The 18,272-nt window shown below is 46.1% G+C and overlaps 2 protein-coding genes across 4 annotated transcripts in view; both read left to right on the plus strand.

Moving 5' to 3' along the window:
- The first annotated feature begins 7,613 nt into the window (after positions 1-7,613).
- On the plus strand, positions 7,614-14,105 carry LOC121570286 (coilin). The gene is made up of 7 exons (XM_041881753.2): positions 7,614-8,100; positions 8,437-9,802; positions 10,039-10,128; positions 10,980-11,027; positions 11,242-11,311; positions 11,977-12,065; positions 12,753-14,105. Exons 1-7 carry the CDS (start codon positions 7,850-7,852, stop codon positions 12,810-12,812), a joined length of 1,974 nt encoding a protein of 657 aa, XP_041737687.1. The 5' UTR covers positions 7,614-7,849; the 3' UTR covers positions 12,813-14,105.
- A 290-nt stretch (positions 14,106-14,395) lies between these two features.
- Positions 14,396-18,272, plus strand: part of LOC121569976 (rab11 family-interacting protein 4A-like) — an 89,780-nt gene continuing 85,903 nt past the window's right edge. For all 3 annotated transcript variants that reach the window (XR_006661205.1, XR_006001404.2, XM_041881372.2), the window contains exon 1: positions 14,396-14,693. Coding sequence is in view for 1 of the 3 variants with exons in the window: in XM_041881372.2 (XP_041737306.2) it covers positions 14,403-14,693 (291 nt within the window). In the remaining 2 variants the exon portion in view is untranslated. The remainder of the gene's footprint in view (positions 14,694-18,272) is intronic.

Genomic DNA, 18,272 nt, shown 5'->3' on the forward strand with positions numbered 1-18,272 from the left:
AGCAGCAAACAGTTTTGACTGGGCTGAGCGGGAACTGTGCTTCCGCAGAGGTAGGGGGGCCAGCAGGCCAGAGGTGGATGAACGCAATGCCCTTGTTTGGGTGTAGGGACTGATCAGAGCCTGAAGGTACGGAGGTGCCGTTCCCCTCACAGCTCCGTAGGCAAGCACCATGGTCTTGTAGCAGATGCAAGCTTCAACTGGAAGCCAGTGGAGTGTGCGGAGGAGCGGGGTGACGTAAGAGAACTTGGGAAGGTTGAACACCAGACGGGCTGCGGCATTCTGGATGAGTTGTAGGGGTTTAATGGCACAGGCAGGGAGCCCAGCCAACAGCGAGTTGCAGTAATCCAGACGGGAGATGACAAGTGCCTGGATTAGGACCTGTGCCGCTTCCTGTGTAAGGCAGGGTCGTACTCTCCGAATGTTGTAGAACATGAACCTACAGGATCGGGTCACCGCCTTGATGTTAGCGGAGAGCCTCCGTGACACAGAGAAGAGCAGTCTCAGTTGAATTACCAGTCTTGAAACCTGACTGGTTTGGATCAAGAACGTCATTCTGAGAGAGATAGCAAGAGAGTTGGCTAAAGACGGCACGCTCAAGAGTTTTGGAGAGAAAAGAAAGAAGGGATACTGGTCTTTGACATCAGAGTGTTGGTTTTTTGAGAAGGGGTGCAACTCTCGCTCTCTTGAAGACGGAAGGGACATAGCCAGCGGTCAAGGATGAGTTGATGAGCGAGGTGAGGTAAGGGAGAAGGTCACCGGAGATGGTCTGGAGAAGAGAGGAGGGGATAGGGTCAAGCGGGCAGGTTGTTTGGCGGCCGGCCGTCACAAGTCGCAAGATTTTATCTGGAGAGAGAGGGGAGAAAGAAATCAAAGCATAGGGTAGGGCAGTGTGAGCAGGACCAGCAGTGTCATTTGACTTAACAAACGAGGATCGGATGTCGTCAACCTTCTTTTCAAAATGGTTGACGAAGTCATCCACAGAGAGGGAGGAGGGGGGAGGAGGATTCAGCAGGGAGGAGAAGGTGGCAAAGAGCTTCCTAGGGTTAGAGGCAGATGCTTGGAATTTAGAGTGGTAGAAAGTGGCTTTAGCAGCAGAAACAGATGAAGAAAATGTAGAGAGGAGGGAGTGAAAAGATGCCAGGTCCGCAGGGAGTGTAGTTTTCCTCCATTTCCGCTCGGCTGCCCGGAGCCCTGTTCTGTGAGCTCGCAATGAGTCATCAAGCCACGGAGCAGGAGGGGAGGACCGAGCCTGCCGGGAGGATAGGGGACATAGAGAGTCAAAGGATGCAGAAAGGGAGGAGAGGAGGGTTGAGGAGGCAGAATCAGGAGATTGGAGGGAGAAGGATTGAGCAGAGGGAAGAGATGATATGATGGAAGAGGAGAAAGTAGCGGGAGAGAGAGAGCGAAGGTTGCAACGGCGCATTACCATCTGAGTAGGGGCAGAGTGAGTAGTGTTGGAGGAGAGCGAGAGAGAAAAGGATACAAAGAAGTGGTCGGAGACATGGAGGGGAGTTGCAGTGAGATTTGTAGAAGAACAGCATCTAGTAAAGATGAGGTCAAGCGTATTGCCTGCTTTGTGAGTAGGGGGGGACGGTGAGAGGGTGAGGTCAAAAGAGGAGAGGACCTCACCCTCTCACCGTCCCCCCCTACTCACAAAGCAGGCAATACGCTTGACCTCATCTTTACTAGATGCTGTTCTTCTACAAATCTCACTGCAACTCCCCTCCATGTCTCCGACCACTTCTTTGTATCCTTTTCTCTCTCACTCTCCTCCAACACTAGGGGGGGACGGTGAGAGGGTGAGGTCAAAAGAGGTGAGCCATCCTCAGGAAAGGAACTTATCAAGGCGTCAAGCTCATTGATGAACTCTCCAAGGGAACCTGGAGGGCGATAAATGACAAGGATGTTAAGCTTGAATGGGCTAGTGACTGTGACAGCATGGAATTCAAATGAGGAGATAGACAGATGGGTCAGGGGAAAAAGAGAGAATGTCCACTTGGGAGAGATGAGGATTCCTGTGCCACCACCCCGCTGACCAGATGCTCTCGGGGTATGCGAGAACACATGGTCAGACGAGGAGAGAGCAGTAGGAGTAGCAGTGTTTTCAGTGGTAATCCATGTTTCCGTCAGCGCCAAGAAGTCGAGGGACTGGAGGGTAGCATAGGCTGCGATGAACTCTGCCTAGTTGGCCGCAGAACGGCAGTTCCAGAGGCTGCCGGAGACGTGGAACTCCACGTGGGTCGTGCGTGCAGGGACCACCAGGTTAGAGAGGCAGCAGCCACGCGGTGTGAGGCGTTTGTATGGCCTGTGCGGAGAGGAGAGAACAGGGATAGACAGAGGCATAGTTGACAGGCTACAGAAAATGGCTACAATAATGCAAAGGAGATCGGAATGAAATGAACTAAACATTTGGGAAAGGAGAGAGCGGGGCCTCCCTCACTTACGTTTCACTGAAACACCCAAATATAACTCTCCCAACTTCCACCTCAGAAACTATAATTGTTGTAAACTACAGCGGTTCAATGTTTTCTAGGAATAGACTAACTTAGTTTATTCAGCTAGCTAACTTGGTACAGTATTCTTCCGTGAAAATCGTCCAGGGCACCTAGTCATATGACGCCACAGCCAACTAGCATGCCGGCCTTCAACAACACGGTTTAGCACCAATACTCGGCCACAACAAACCACCAGTGTGTCAACACGCCAAGCAGATCATTTGTGTCCGTGTCTAACGTTGTGGGTTAGTCCCGACAGCTTGAGCGAGTCCGTCGTCAACTTATTCAGCCAGTTAGTTAGCTAGAATAGTTAGCATACTAGCTAGCCATTGCTTTCAGACAACGAAGAAACCCCTCCCCCCACGGCACGAACACACAGAGAGAGCCAGGCTAACGTTAACTAGTCACCCATGTCCCGAATTCCCTTGAACGACTCTGGCTACCAGTATGTAAAAACAAAACACAAATGTAGGTTATAACTTACCCCTAGCAGCTACTGTTAGCTAGCCAAGTGCAAAGCTAGCCACTGAATTGACTCAGCCAGTTCGCGTCTGTTCGCTAGGTCGTTCCAGCTATTGTTTAGTAGCCATCCAGGTAGCAACAAGCTAGCTAAATTTCAAGCACAGTAGCCACTTACTACCTAACGTTTCAGACAATGAGGTTAGAAAAACAGCTGAATGGTAGGCATTATTGTATGTAATTATTGTAGGCAGCTAGCTGGCGTAATTACAGGTACTCTCAGGCGTGAAACAACTATCCACAGTTGCTAATAGTTACCAGTAGCTACCCGCTAGCCAGTCTAGGTAGTGGGTTAGCTAGCTTCGTGCTTCACCGGGCTCAGTCGAATACAATACTAACCTACAATAATTACATACAACAACCCACGATAACTACCTACAATACCTATCTACAATCTAAATACATAGTTTAAGCTTTACTCGACAAAGCCCAAACTATGTATATAAGCCTTATAAGCCAAGCTTACCTCCCGCCAGAGAGAGACACAACCTCACCCGACGACGACACAACAAGGCTACTGTGTCCTTTCTAGTTGTCTTCCTCCTCTACTACTATGTTTCTCTCTCTACTACTGTCTCTCTCGCTCTCATTCTCTCTCTACTATTTATTTGATCATGTATATGTTTTTGCTGTTTGTTCTTTGTTATAGGGCCAAAAATATTGGAGAAGTGGTTTACCCATACATCTCCGTTTTGGATAGATAACTCTTCGTGTTGTTGTTTGTTTAGTGTTTTCCAATTTTCCCAGAAGTGGTTAGAGTCTATGGATTCTTCAATTACATTGAGTTGATTTCTGACCTGCTGTTCCTTCTTTTTCAGTAGTGTATTTCTGTATTGTTTTAGTAATTCACCATAGTGAAGGCGTAGGCTCAGGTTTTCTGGGTCTCTGTTTTTGGTTGGATAGGTTTCTCTCTCTCTCTCTCTCTCCCCCCCCTCTTTCCCTCTCTCCTCTGTTGTTCTGAACCCAGTCCCAAAGCAGCCCTGACTCCTGAATGTTCTTCCAGAGACTGATGTGTTGCTGTACCTGATCCAGACCGGGTCTCGGGATGGCTGGGTGACGTGGCCAAACACCTGGGCAACCTGCGCTTCAGAGTTTGGGAGAAGATGAAGGATATTGTGACCTATAGTGAGTATCAATGTGTGATTATACTGTGCCGTATGCAAGTTTACAATTTCAATGAGAGGAGGATGGGAGGAGAGGAGGATGGGAGGAGAGGAAGATGGGAGGAGAGGAGGATGGGAGGAGAGGAGGATGGGAGGAGAGGAGGATGGGAGGAGAGGAGGTTGGGAGGAGAGGAGGATGGGAGGAGGGGAGGATGGGAGGAGAGGAGGATGGGAGGAGAGGAGGATGGGAGGAGGGGAGGATGGGAGGAGAGGAGGATGGGAGGAGGGGAGGATGGGAGGAGAGGAGGAGAGGAGGAGAGGAGGAGAGGAGGAGAGGAGGAGAGGAAGATAAAAGGAGGGAACTACTGTATTAGAATCAAAGGTTCTACTTCAGAATGTCTTCAGAATGAGGGGAGGATGGGAGGAGAGGAGGATGGGAGGATGGGAGGAGAGGAGGATGGGAGGAGGGGAGGATGGGAGGAGAGGAGGTGGGGAGGATGGGAGGAGAGGAGGAGAGGAGGAGGGGAGGAGAGGAAGATAAAAGGAGGGAACTACTGTATTAGAATCAAAGGTTCTACTTCAGAATGTCTATTTTCCCTCCTGTGGTTCTGGACCCCAACACTGCCCACTCAGATTGGGTCGTGTCTGAGGACTTGACAAGTGTGGAAATTCCTGAAAACATTGTGGAACCTCAAGAGTCCTGACAACAGAAAGAGGTTTCTTTCCATCAGTTGCGTCCTTGGCTCAGAGGCATATCACTCAGGGGAACACTGTTGGGACGTGGACATTGGGGACAACGAACACTGGAGGCTGGGTGTGGCCGAAGGAGCCGAGAAGGGGGGGCCCGAACTTCACCTGGCCAAACTGCAGTCTCTTGCACAAGGATGGGATCAACTGAGTCATCTCTTCTGTAGTGCAGGTCACTTGTAAAAAATAAGTTCACAAAAGTGCAAGTGAGAGACAGACCTCGAAGGATCAGGGTGGTTGTGGACATGGACAGAGGATATGTGGAATTCTATGACCCCATCAACAAAATATCCGTATACGGACTTCATGACAACTTTGTTAACCAGATAGTTTTTCTGTTTGTTGGCCATGGACTTTGAGTATCGTACCAGTCAAACCCATTGTCTCAGTACCACCAGTAAACTACTGATTACTGTGGCTAACAGTATGTCACTGTCAGACTGTTCACGTGTAGCTGCCGTGGGGTGTATTCACTAGAAACCCAACAGAACCAAACAGAAGAATATGGAACAAAACAGGGCGGGACTTACCTGAATTTATCCAATAGAAACTCTTGTTTTCATTGCAAAATGTTTTGCCTCAGTGTGCACTAATCAATACACTCCTGTCTGAACAATGCATGAGGGGGTACTCTGGGCAGAGCAAAATGTACTTGGTGGTACAGTAACTAAAAGGTTGGTAACCACTGATGTACATCATGAAAATGCTTGGTTGAAAAAGACTGCCACTTTACCTGACTATATGTCTCTTGATGTTTACAACTACTACTACCAAAGATTGAGTATGCTCTGCTGTCACCTATTGGCAAGAAAGGGAATCGCATATTTCAGCCGTATGAAACATCCGGCTACTGGCTAGTGCTTCCAGCCAGAGCGTTTGTTTTCAAATGTAGAGTGGGGAAGTCAACTCTTCTAACAATCCAATACGAGGAAGGAAAACAGCGACTTCACATTACAGTTGGTCGAATAACCAGATTTTAAAAAATATATAAGAAAGTAACTAGCAAGTAACTAGCTAGCTAAGCAACTAGTTAGTTAGGGAGTGGTCGAAATTTAAGCAATTGCTACCGGTAGGAAAATGGGGGAGGGTCATGCTTTTTAAATTTCAGTCAGGGGTAGGGTTTAGTATTTTTTTATTTAGTCCAGGGGAAGGTCATGTAATTTTTTATCAATTAAATGTCAGTATTTTGGAATGTACGTATTGAATTCTACTATGTGTAACTTTGGTGTACATCCCTGCTCTCTCTCTCCCTCTCCCTCTCCTCGCTGAGCACGGCTGGGTGGGCATTTAGCTTTTAACTTTCCATTGGCTGTTCGATCAGTCCCTCTTTGTGCTTGGCGTATCCAGAACGTGGGCGTATAGAGTATCTGGCGAATCAAATGGCGCTTGTAGTGATGACGAAGGAAGCTAGCGCACGTTAAAAACAGTGGTAGAAATGCTGTGTTCAAAACAACTGGGAACTCAGAAATCTCAGACTTCAATGCATTCAAGACAACTCGGGGGAAAAACGAGCTCCGACTGGGAAAATAGTTTTGAACGGTCATCTCAGAATTCAAAGTCGGAAGCTCCGACTTTCCGACTTGAAGGTCACTGACGTTATTTGGCTTTTTTTGTGTGTGTGTGTGTTGAGTTCCCAGTTGTCTTGAAAGCACCAACAAACTCTGGTTTATCACAACAACAAGCATGGCGTTGCACAATTACGCAAGGACCACAGCTCGTGAAAAAAGTTATCTTCAGGCCTCCCGAGTGGCTATGCCACAACCGGCAGTGGCCGGGAGTCCCATAGAACGGCGCACAATTGGCCCAGCGTCGTCCGGGTTAGGGGAGGGTTTGGCGCGCTTTAGCGACTCCTTGTGGCGGGCCGGGTGACTGCGGGCTGACCCCGGTCGCCAGTTGAATGGCGTTTCATCCGACACATTGGTGCGGCTGGCTTCCGGGTTAAGCTGGCGGGTGTCGTTGGGGAGTTGCAGCGATGAGACAAAAAATTAGGGAGAAAAGGGGGGTAAAAATAAATAAATTATAATTTAAGGGTTTCTTTGCAGTCTCTGTCCGATGAAGACAGTCTAGAAAAGTTTAATGGAATTTTAGAGTTGAAAGGAGATGGTTCCTCAATGTGGAAAAAAGTGAATGGATAAAATCATGCGTTTGAGGAGTTGCTGCTGAATTTTTCAAGCGATATGTTTATCCTAGGCTGCCTGTCATTTCATCTGATTTTGGTTTTTATAAGAAGCATTAGTCTTGAATTCCAAATTGTTTGCATAGTCAACTTACACACAGCACTACTCCACCAGCTATGTGTGACGTTTTAAAAGGTATGTAGATCTGTCCTTAATGAGACATTTTTAGTTGACCAAAATGGTTTGGTAGCAGTAGTTGCTTACTACTAGGTTCTGCAAATCAATTGTTAGGCTATTTGTTAATGAACCATTTCTTAATCTTCTGTTAAGGTTTTACGTGGTGTATCATGAAAATGCATGTTTTGAAAAAGACTGCCACTTTACCGGACTTTCCTTCTCTTTTTATGTTTTCAACTACTGCTAACAAAGACTTTAGACTTTAGAGTATACTCTGCTGTTGGCAAGAAAGAGACCTATCCGACTACTGGGTTCGTCACTAGTTAACACAGCCAAAAATAATATAAACCCCGCCCATTTCTACAATTTCTCTTCTTAAAATCTGATTTTAAACCTAACCTTAACCACACTGCTAACCATATGCCTAACCTTAAATTAAGATCAAAAAAATATCATTTTTGTTTTCATGAAGTTTTACGATATATACCATTTTGACTTTGTGGCTGGGTTATCTAGTGGGAACCGGCTACTGGCTAGTGCTTCCGGTATGATGGAGAGTTTAATGAAATTATTAGCTAGCTAATTCCCTTCCGCACCAATAGGTGGCAGTAACTGAACACGAGTCAATTCTTAAACAGACAGGCATAGTTTTCTGAACAGCGCGTGAGAGATTTCCTTCCACACAGTAGCAATGGCAGCCTCCAATACTAATGCGATACGGGTGCGATTGTATTTTGATTACCCGCCGCCTTCGGTATCCGACTGTCGCATGTGCTGGGTGCTCGTTGATTTGAACAAATGCCGTGTGGTAGCAGACCTAGCCAGCATAATCAGGGAGAAGTTCGACTTCAGTCGCAGGAGCATTTTGAGTCTGTTCATTGAAGACTGCTACCTGCCGCATACAGAGAGGATCTACGTAGTCCGAGACAACGACAGCATCAGGTGCGTCACACACACCCTAGCCACACATGTTTTTATCCAGTCTGATCCATGCTTAGCTCTAGACCTCCGCTAACGCCTTGGACCAGAGCTAATGGTGCTGAAACTTTAATTAGGATCTCAGTCAGTGATCTCACCCACGTGGTTGGTTCATTATATTTCTATGGGTTGGTTATACAGCCTAGCTAGCTAGCTACATAGGCTAGCTACAAAACAATGGAGGGATTGCACTCCAAGCCTGGTCTTAGCCTAGGCCAATATCTGTTTTCACACACACACACACCCTAGTACTTTGAGAATATCTACCGTTCCAACCCTCCGTGTTGTGTTGTTTGACAGAGTGAAGGTGGACATCCTAACCCGTTTGAATGGAAGTCCTTCCAACACATCTGCTGTCAACTCCAAGAAGAGGAGGAGAGATGCCGAGGAGGAGGAGCCTACACAGAACCGAGTGAGTGAAGAGTGGAAAAAGAAGAAGAAGAAGAAGAAGCGACGGAACGAGGAGAGTCAGGAGGCCGATTCCAACCAGGCTGCGGTTGAAGAGAGGAGCAAAGAAGACAAGAAGAAACAGAAGAAGAAAAAGGAGGAGAAGAAGCAGGTGGTGACCAAAACCACTGCCTCATCCACAGGACCCTCTCCCACCTTGTCCACAGGACCCTCTCCCACCGTAGCCAAAGCGGACAAAAACACCAAGAAGGCTCCAGCTGCCACAGCAGTATCTGTTAACGGTAAAGCCACAGCAAAGACCCAGAATGGGGAAACAGACTCCTGTTCTGATTCCAGTGGCAGCAGTAGTGAGGAGGAAGCCCCAAGTAAAAACCCCACACAGAAACGACCCCCCAAATCACCCTCTGCTACCGCTACACACCCTGTCGCATCTAAAGCCACCCCAAAAGTCACCCCTATAGTCAAACCCCCAACCCCCAATAGGAAACCACGCCCACCTCCCTCGTCATCCGATTCGGACTCAGGCTCATCGGATGACGATGCCTCTAGCAAAGCCACCACAGGCAAACCTCTGGTTAAAAACCAAACTCCTCTATCCAAGCCTGCTGCCACTCCTCCTACTACCACAGGCTCCGACGCTGGTCCTAGGGACAAAACCACCCCCCCCGAGCCCAGACCCAGCCTCCCTTCCTCAGGTCCCACCAACTCTGTATCCCCTGGCCAGAGAGCTAAAGCTCCAGGGCCAGGCTCAGCCCCAGCAGTACAGAAGGCCCACAGGAGGCCTGAGAGCTCAGACTCTAGTGGTGGTAGTAGTAGTAGTGAGGAGGAGATTCAGCTGGTTATCAAACGGCCAGGCCTGGGGATGGGGACGGTCCCTGCTATGGCAGCAGACCCCACCTGGAGAGGCCGAGGCAGGGGAAGCCCTAGGGGTGCGGAGAGGGGTGGGGGTAGAGGGGATAGGGGTTGGGGTAGAGGGGATCGAGGCCAGGGTTGGGGTGGTGCTGGAGGTGGAGGCAGGGGGGGTAGAGGTGGGGAGTGGGACAGGGGTCCTCCTGGTGGGGGTAGAGGAGGGAGAGGGGAAGATAGAGGGGCAGGAGGAGATCATGCAGGGTTTTATTTCAACTATGAAGGTGGACAGCGACAGCAGAATCATCATCAGCAGCTACCATCGTACCAGAACGACTCCCTGATTAACAACACTGTGGTGCTACCTTCATACCAGAACGACTCCCTGATTAACAACTCTGTGGTGTTCCAGGTAAGTCAACTGATTACTAGACGGTATTCCAGGGTTGGTCAATTCAAGTAATTTAGATAGCATTTTTTTCCTAATTGAAAAGCACATAACTGGAATTGGAATTTCTGTTTACTTCTTGAATTGACTAAATTGAAATGGACTTGACCCCAACCCTGTGGCATTCTGTAACCTACTTCTGTTGCTGCTGGAATGAAGATGTGGGAGGTATAATATTTATAGGTGTGTGTGTGTTGTAGAACCCATCAGAGAGTGTCACCAGGAGGGACTACAGTGAGATGCCCCTCCTAGCTGCTCCCCCTCAGGTGGGACAGAAGATCGCCTTCAAGGTAACATACCACTTATAGACCAGCCTTCAAGGTAACATACCACTTATAGACCAGCCTTCAAGGTAACATACCACTTATAGACCAGCCTTCAAGGTAACATACCACTTATAGACCAGCCTTCAAGGTAACATACCACTTATAGACCTTCAAGGTAACTCACCACTCAGACCGACCTTCAAGGTAACTCACCACTTATAGACCTTCAAGGTAACTCACCACTCAGACCGACCTTCAAGGTAACTCACCACTCAGACCGACCTTCAAGGTAACTCACCACTCAGACCGACCTTCAAGGTAACTCACCACTCAGACCGACCTTCAAGGTAACTCACCACTCAGACCGACCTTCAAGGTAACTCACCACTCAGACCGACCGTGCTGCTGGTGGATATGGAACAGTTCCATACTCACCACACAGCTCAGTCTGATAAACTCGGTTCAAATGGAAGCAATGCATTCACTCATTTCATGTCTTTATTTAGCCAGGGTGGTCCACTCAGTAACACTTGCCGCTGTTTCCCAGTGGTTGAAATGGAAGCAACCGTATGTACTAGTAGAAAAAATAGCATAGTTAGGGTATAGAGTCACTCCATTCAGACGCTGGAGTTTTTCCTGCTTGGGTCATGTGGTCAAGAAAAACTCCTAGCGGTACTAATTCAGTAGACTCAATGGACGAGGTGGGAAACAGTTAAAGACGCTGGTAATGTAAGTCCCTCCATTTTCCATGCTAATAAAGCCTCTTTAATTAAAATAGAAGAACAGTGAGAGATTACTGTACAGCTGCGTTGCTAAGGTGCTGCACGCCTCCATGTAACTCATTATCACTCCAGTGTGTGTGTGTGTGTTCACAGCTGCTGGAGCTGACAGAGAACTACACACCAGAGGTGTCTGAGTATAAAGTGAGTAAAAATAGCAGAAAGACTACTCCTTTTCTCTCTTCAGTGTCTGGTGTAACTGGTTCTTTTCTACCAGTATGTGGACAGCGCTTTTTTCTCAAGTTATGTCCTGAACTAGGACTAAATACATGTGGTAAGAAATGTTTATATGCTACAGTAAAAATATATATAATCTGTTTCATTTGGGTAATGTCTTTTCTCACTATTTGTCTTTCAGGAGGGGAAGATCATTCATTTTGACCACAGCACAAAGCAGATTGAGCTAGAGCTGCTCTCTGCTTATCAAGGTAAGGCCAAACAGATGGCTGTTCTCTGCTTATCAAGGTAAGGCCAAACAGATGGCTGTTCTCTGCTTATCAAGGTAAGGCCAAACAGATGGCTGTTCTCTGCTTATCAAGGTAAGGCCAAACAGATGGCTGTTGTCTGCTTATCAAGGTAAGGCCAAACTGATGGCTGCTCTCTGCTTATCAAGGTGGTCTCCTGAGTGGCGCAGTGGTCTAAGGCACTGCATCGCAGTGCTGACTGTGCCACTAGAGATCCTGGTTCGAATCCAGGCTCTGTCGCAGCCGGCCGCGACCGGGAGACTCATGGGCGGCGCACAATTGGCCCAGCGTCGTCCAGGGTAGGGGAGGGAATGGCCGGCAGGGATGTAGCTCAGTTGATAGAGCATGGCGTTTGCAACGCCAGGGTTGTGGGTTCGATTCCCACGGGGGGCCAGTATAAAAAAAGATATATGTATTCACTAACTGTAAGTCGCTCTGGATAAGAGCGTCTGCTAAATGGTTCCATTGTTGAATCCATGGCAAGTCTACCAGTGCTCACTTTGGGAGAAAGGTGGAGAATGGTGATTCAGCCCATGTTTCCCCCCAGCCATCTGAAGACACCTGGCACTACCGGTCAGTGATGGACCTTACTAAGATGGACCACCCTAACATGTCTGTCTGTCCCACAGCTCCGGTGGAGCCGGGGAGGTTTGACCTGGTGTATCAGAACGCTGACGGATCAGAGAGTGTGGAATACGCTGTGTCCCGTGGCTCCAGGGTAAGACATAAAATACTGTTACTGTACGTTTTATAAACATGAATAAAACCAATGGGCTCAGAGAGCAGAGTACGCTGTTGAGGTAAGATATAAAATACTGTTCAATACAACATTATTTCATAGAACCTGTCTACATGCAATAAATGCAGCAATCCTGCAGGAAAATTGAACTGTGCGCGTTAATAATTATTTAGACTTAATTTCTACCATACTGTATTATCATATTGTATGTCAGAGCCAGGGTTATGGCGTAACCCTCTGGGTTATTGCGTAACCACTGAATGTTGTTCTGGTTCCACTGACCACCCTCTCTTCACTAAGCAGGCCTCTTCTCACTCTGTACCGTCTGTGTGACACTGTTTGGATGAGCTAACCCCCCTCTATTGTCCCTGACTGCATTTTAACCCCATCACCCACACGTTGAGGGAAGCTGTTCATTGTCCAATGAATGTCCCTTACAATCGCTTAGTTGAAAGAGAAAACCGGTGGGCTACTTTAACCCGGCATAAGGGGGTTACATTTTTTCCAATAAAACAGCTCTATGTGCAGAATTCCGAATGTTGTAGTTTTCCAGTAACCATGGGGACGACTTTGATGTCACTCCCATAGAATTAATATAATCATGTTTCTGTGCTCTCTCTCTGTCCCTCTGTGTGTGTGTGTGTGTGTGTGTGTGTGTGTGCGCAGGTGACTGAACGTTGGGACTCGCTGCTGGAACCCAGGCTGGTTGTGGGGAATTTGGGCTGAGGAACAAGATGGACGTTCTTGGTCGACTTGGCCCAGGCATTTCTAACACACCGGCCCATTTTTTCCCCCCCTTGAGGTCCCTAGTATTGGCCAAATTATAATAATTCGGCAAACAACCCCAATTTAGACTGGCCCACTGAGCTAAAGCTGGACCAGCCCAAATCTGGCATTTGCCTGATCTGCCGCATGGAAGGTCCGTTTCTGTTTGGGAGGATGTACTGGGGCTTGTTCTGACACCCCCATAGACGGTTTACCCTGGACCCAGATTAAGCCTAATCACATTTTTCAATGGAAGTGTTCCATTGAGTATGCTTATTTTAAAGTCCAGGAGTAGGCTTCATCTGGGTCCGGGAAACCAGCCCTAATGTCAATGTGTGGTTGACTCTACAGTCTCTCTGATGAAGAGCTTTATACAGCGGTAGTATTTTTAACTTACCAAACCCCTTACCCTTATTTTACCCTGCTCCTCCCCACACTGAGTGTTTCAGCATTAGGGCAGGCTTTTGTTCCAGCCCAGCACTAAAAAATCAGGTCAATTCCACTTCAAGTCTGTCAATTCAGGATATTAACTAATTCAGATTTTTTAAATTCAATAGTTTGAGTTTGTTCATTTCCTCAACAGATGAGTTCAAATGGAATTGACCAGAACCATGGATTCAGCTAATCAAAGTCTGGATTAAAGCTATTGATGAGTTGATTCATATGTCTTAGTTCTGGGTGTGATGAGCACTGTTTTAATGCCCCACTCAAACCGTCTACTGTTGTATTGCGGAAAGGAGGGTACAGGGCAGGTTGAGGAAGTACTGTCAAAGATGTTCTTTGGTCTCTTGTCATTTACTATCTCTTGATCTTAGTCTATGGTTTTATGTGTTTGTTTTTTTACACATCGTTATAACTGTGAATGTCCCTTGATTTATTTTTAAAGACTTGTTTGTAAGATGATAATGTTTGTGATATCCTATGACCGGATATGTGTGGTTTCTTAATAAACTATGCTATAGATCCAGTAGTTATTAAGAATAGCATCCACACAGTAGAGGTCAGGCCAATTAATGTAATGTAAGTAGCTATTCAGGGTAACCATTGAACTGGGGCTTGTACAAGGAAAATACATACATTTTCCGATATGTGTGTCATATTTAGAGCCGTTTTTAGTTTTAAATATCACCATTTATTTCACATTGATTTACAGTAATGATTAACTTCCAAGTTTCTATTCAATAGTCGTATGGTTGGAAAACAATCAAGGTAGGAGGTAGATGGTATCCCAATAACATAAAATTGCATCTTTCACATTGATTTACTGTCATTATTCATTTCCAATGGGACATTTATTTACAAGTTTCTATTCGATAGTCATGTTGTTGGAAAACAATCAAGGAGCTAGGTGGTATCACAATAACATCAAATTGTAACTATCTCAATAACATAAAATAAAAACACCTGTCCTGACACTTTAAAAACACGCTCATGGGCAAGTGTTTACGTAAATCGATATTTTTTTCATGATAGTGAATCGTAGCCAATTATCGTCTCTACCCACTGCTCGTCGATCAGTGGTCCTTCCCATTCGGTAACGGGATGCTGCTGATGTCACAGCGCCAACCGAGCCAGTCCGCAACAGCACCAGCGGAGAGCAGCAACCGGAATGATGGCGACTACAGAACGAATTCAAACGAAGTCCGTTCAATAACGACATTATCTGACAAACCGAACTCTAAGATGGAAGGAAACGTCTTCCCCGATCAAGAACAGCTTCTAGGGTTTCTGAAAAAGCTCAAGGAGGTATTCGACGTGTGTGATGAGGATGCTGATGGTTACATTCGGGTCGAACATTTCGTGGATCTGGGGCTCCAGTTCGGACAGGGAGACAGAGATGAGGTAAGTCTCCCTCTGTCGGTTGGCGATATCCACGGTTGATGATGATGAATGAGAATTTGGAGGAGATTTGATCGAATGAAGCTCCCATCTGTGCAAATGTTTGAAATATGATGATCATCACAACATTAATAGGCCGGATGTGTGTGCGTTAGTTTATTGGAAATGTATAAATCGCCAACGTTGATATGACAGTGAGACAAACAGGTTGCCAGCCAGAACCGAATGTGATCACGAGGTGACCGTTGGATTTATTTTCTGATGGATCATTCGATTTGGTGTAATATCAAACCTGTGATTTGATCATTCAGTTGCCATGGTTTAAAATGGTTTAAATAGGACGATACATTTTCTCACTGACGTCAACACATCTGTACGCGCGCCAACCACAGGTAGGCATAGGCATATTCATCCATCGATAGGTCTATCATAATGGGGATGTGATTCAGATAGACCTAATGGATACATATATACAGTACCAGTCAAAAGTTTGTACACACCTACTCATTCAAGGGTTTTTCTTTATTTTTCTTAATTTTTTACATTGTAGAATAATAGTGAATACATCAAAACTATGAAATAACACATATGGAATCATGTAGTAACCAAAAAAGTGTTAAACAAATCCAAATATATTTTAGATTCTTCAAAGTAGCCACCCTTTGCCTTGATGACAGCTTTGCACACTTGGCATTCTCCCAACCAGCTTCAACTGGAATGCTTTTCCAACAGTCTTGAAGGAGTTCCCACATATGCTGAGCACTTGTTGGCTGCTTTTCCTTCACTCTGCGGTCCAACTCATCCCAAACCATCTCAATTGGGTTGAGGTCAGGTGATTGTGGAGGCCTGGTCATCTGATGCAGCACTCCATCACTCCTTCTTGGTCAAATAGCCCTTACACAGACTGGAGGTGTGTTGGGTCATTGTCCTGTTGAAAAACAGATGATAGTCCCACTAAGCGCAAACCAAATGGGATGACGTATCGCTGCAGAATACTGTGGTAGCCATGCTGGTTAAGTGTGCCTTGAATTCTAAATAAATCACTGACAGTGTCACCAGCAAAGCACCATCACACCTCCTCCATGTTTCACGGTGGGAATTACACATGCGGAGATCATCCATTCACCTACTCTGCGTCTCACAAAGACACAGCGGTTGGAACCAAAAATCAAAAATTTGGACTCATCAGACCAAAGGACACATTTCCACCGGTCTAATGTCCATTGCTCATGTTTCTTGGCCCAAGCAAGTCTCTTCTTCTTATTGGTGTCCTTTAGTCGTGGTTTCTTTGCAGCAATTTGACCATGAAGGCCTGATTCACGCAGTCTCCTCTGAACAGTTGATGTTGAGATGCGTCTGTTACTTGAACTCTGTGAAGCATTTATTTGGACTGCAATTTCTGACGCTGATAACTCTAATGAACTTATCCTCTGCAGCAGAGGTAACTCTGGGTCTTCCTTTCCTGTGGCGGTCCTCATGAAAGCCAGTTTCATCATAGCGCTTGATGGTTTTTGCGACTGCACTAGAAGAGTTCTTGACATTTTCCAGATTGACTGACCTTCATGTCTTAAAGTAATGATGGACTGTCGTTTCTCTTTGCTTATTTGAGCTGTTCTTGCCATAATATGGACTTGGTCTTTTACCAAATAGGGCTATCTTCTGTATACCACCCCTACCTTGTCATAACACAACTGATTGGCTCAAATGCATTAAGAAGGAAAGAAATTCCACAAATGAACTTTTAACAAGGCACACCTGTTCCAGGTGACTACCTCATAAAGCTGGTTGAGAGAATGCCAAGAGTGTGCAAAGCTGTCATCAAGGCAAAGGGTGGCTACTTTGAAGAATCTCAAATCTCTAATATATTTTGTTTTGTTTAACACTTTTTTGGTTACTACATGATTCCATATGTATTATTTCATAGTTTTGATGTCTTCACTATTATTCTACAATGTAGAAAATAGTAAAAATATAGAAAAACCCTTGAATGAGTAGGTGTGTCCAAACTTTTGACTGGTATATATTACTATTTTACCTGAGATCGTGTGTGTGTGTATGTGTCTGTATAGTGTGGCCAGGTTGACATTATGCTTCTTTATCAATGCACTCTGAATTCATTTCACATGAATAATTAACATTTCTCTATAATGAATTGAAAAGAAAACAGTTATTATAGATTTGTAGAACTATTGGTGTATGCTGTTTCACTTGTCACTGTACAGTTTTGCCAATACACCTTTATAAAATTGTGAAGCTTACATACTACCAACCAACATCAATACAAAAATATTGAAATGCCATATTTTAGTGTCATGCGGAAGCTAATTTAACCCTGTTTCAATATCCTTGTAACAGACAGACAGACAGACAGACAGGAAGACAGGCAGACAGACAGACAGGCAGAGCAAGAAGACAGACAGGCAGACAGGAAGACAGACAGGCAGGGAAGGGCAGGAAGACAGGCAGGCAGGGAAGGAAGACAGACAGGCAGACAGGAAGACAGACTGACAGACAGACAGGCAGGCAGGGCAGGAAGACAGGCAGAGCAGGAAGACAGGCAGACTGACAGGAAGACAAACAGACAGGCAGGGCAGGAAGACAGGCAGAGCAGGAAGACAGACAGGCAGAGCAGGAAGACATACAGGCAGACAGACAGGCAGAGCAGGAAGACAGGCAGACAGACAGGAAGACAGACAGACAGGCAGGGTAGGAAGACAGGCAGACTGACCGGCATACAGACAGACAAGCAGAGCAGGAAGACAGACAGGCAGACAGGCAGACTGACATACAGTCAGGGTAGGAAGACAGGCAGGCAGGGTAGGAAGACAGGCAGGCAGGCAGACAGGCAGGCAGACATGCATACAGACAGACAGGCAGGGCAGGAAGACAGACAGCTGAGGTGCAGCCTAGTAAACTACCTGTCTGTCTGTCTGTCTGTCTGTCTGTCTGTCTCAGCAGGATATCACTAAATCACGGTTCCCTGCTCTTCTGATAAATGCTCTGTGTATCTTTCCTCCCTGACACAAGAGAAATACATATCTATCTATCTATCTATCTATCTATCTATCTATCTATCTATCTATCTATCTATCTATCTATCTATCTATCTATCTATCTATCTATCTATCTATCTATCTATCTATCTATCTATCTATTTATCTATCTATCTATCTGAGGGTGAATGGGCAAGACAAAATATTTAAGTGGTATGGTAGTACCACGCACCGGTTTGTGTCAAGAACTGCAACGCTGCTGGGTTTTTCCACGCTCAACAGTTTCCCCGTGTGTATCAAGAATGGTCCACCACCCAAAGGACATCCAGCCAACTTGACACAACTGTGCCTCGAGAACAGCCAGGAATTCTTTGGGGCATTGATTCTACAATGTGTCGGGAACGTTTGTTTCTCGATTGGTATCAAGGGACCTAACGTGTGCCAGGAAAACATTACCCAGTACGCACCAGTACACCACCAGTCTGTACCAGGCAGTAGGGAGAGGGAAAGGGGGATATCTAGTCAGTTGCACAACTGAATGCGTTCAACTGAAATGTCCATGGACTCATGCTGCTTACGCCAAATCCTG

The sequence above is a fragment of the Coregonus clupeaformis genome, chromosome 7, assembly GCF_020615455.1.
Source record: "Coregonus clupeaformis isolate EN_2021a chromosome 7, ASM2061545v1, whole genome shotgun sequence".
NCBI lineage: Eukaryota > Metazoa > Chordata > Actinopteri > Salmoniformes > Salmonidae > Coregonus > Coregonus clupeaformis.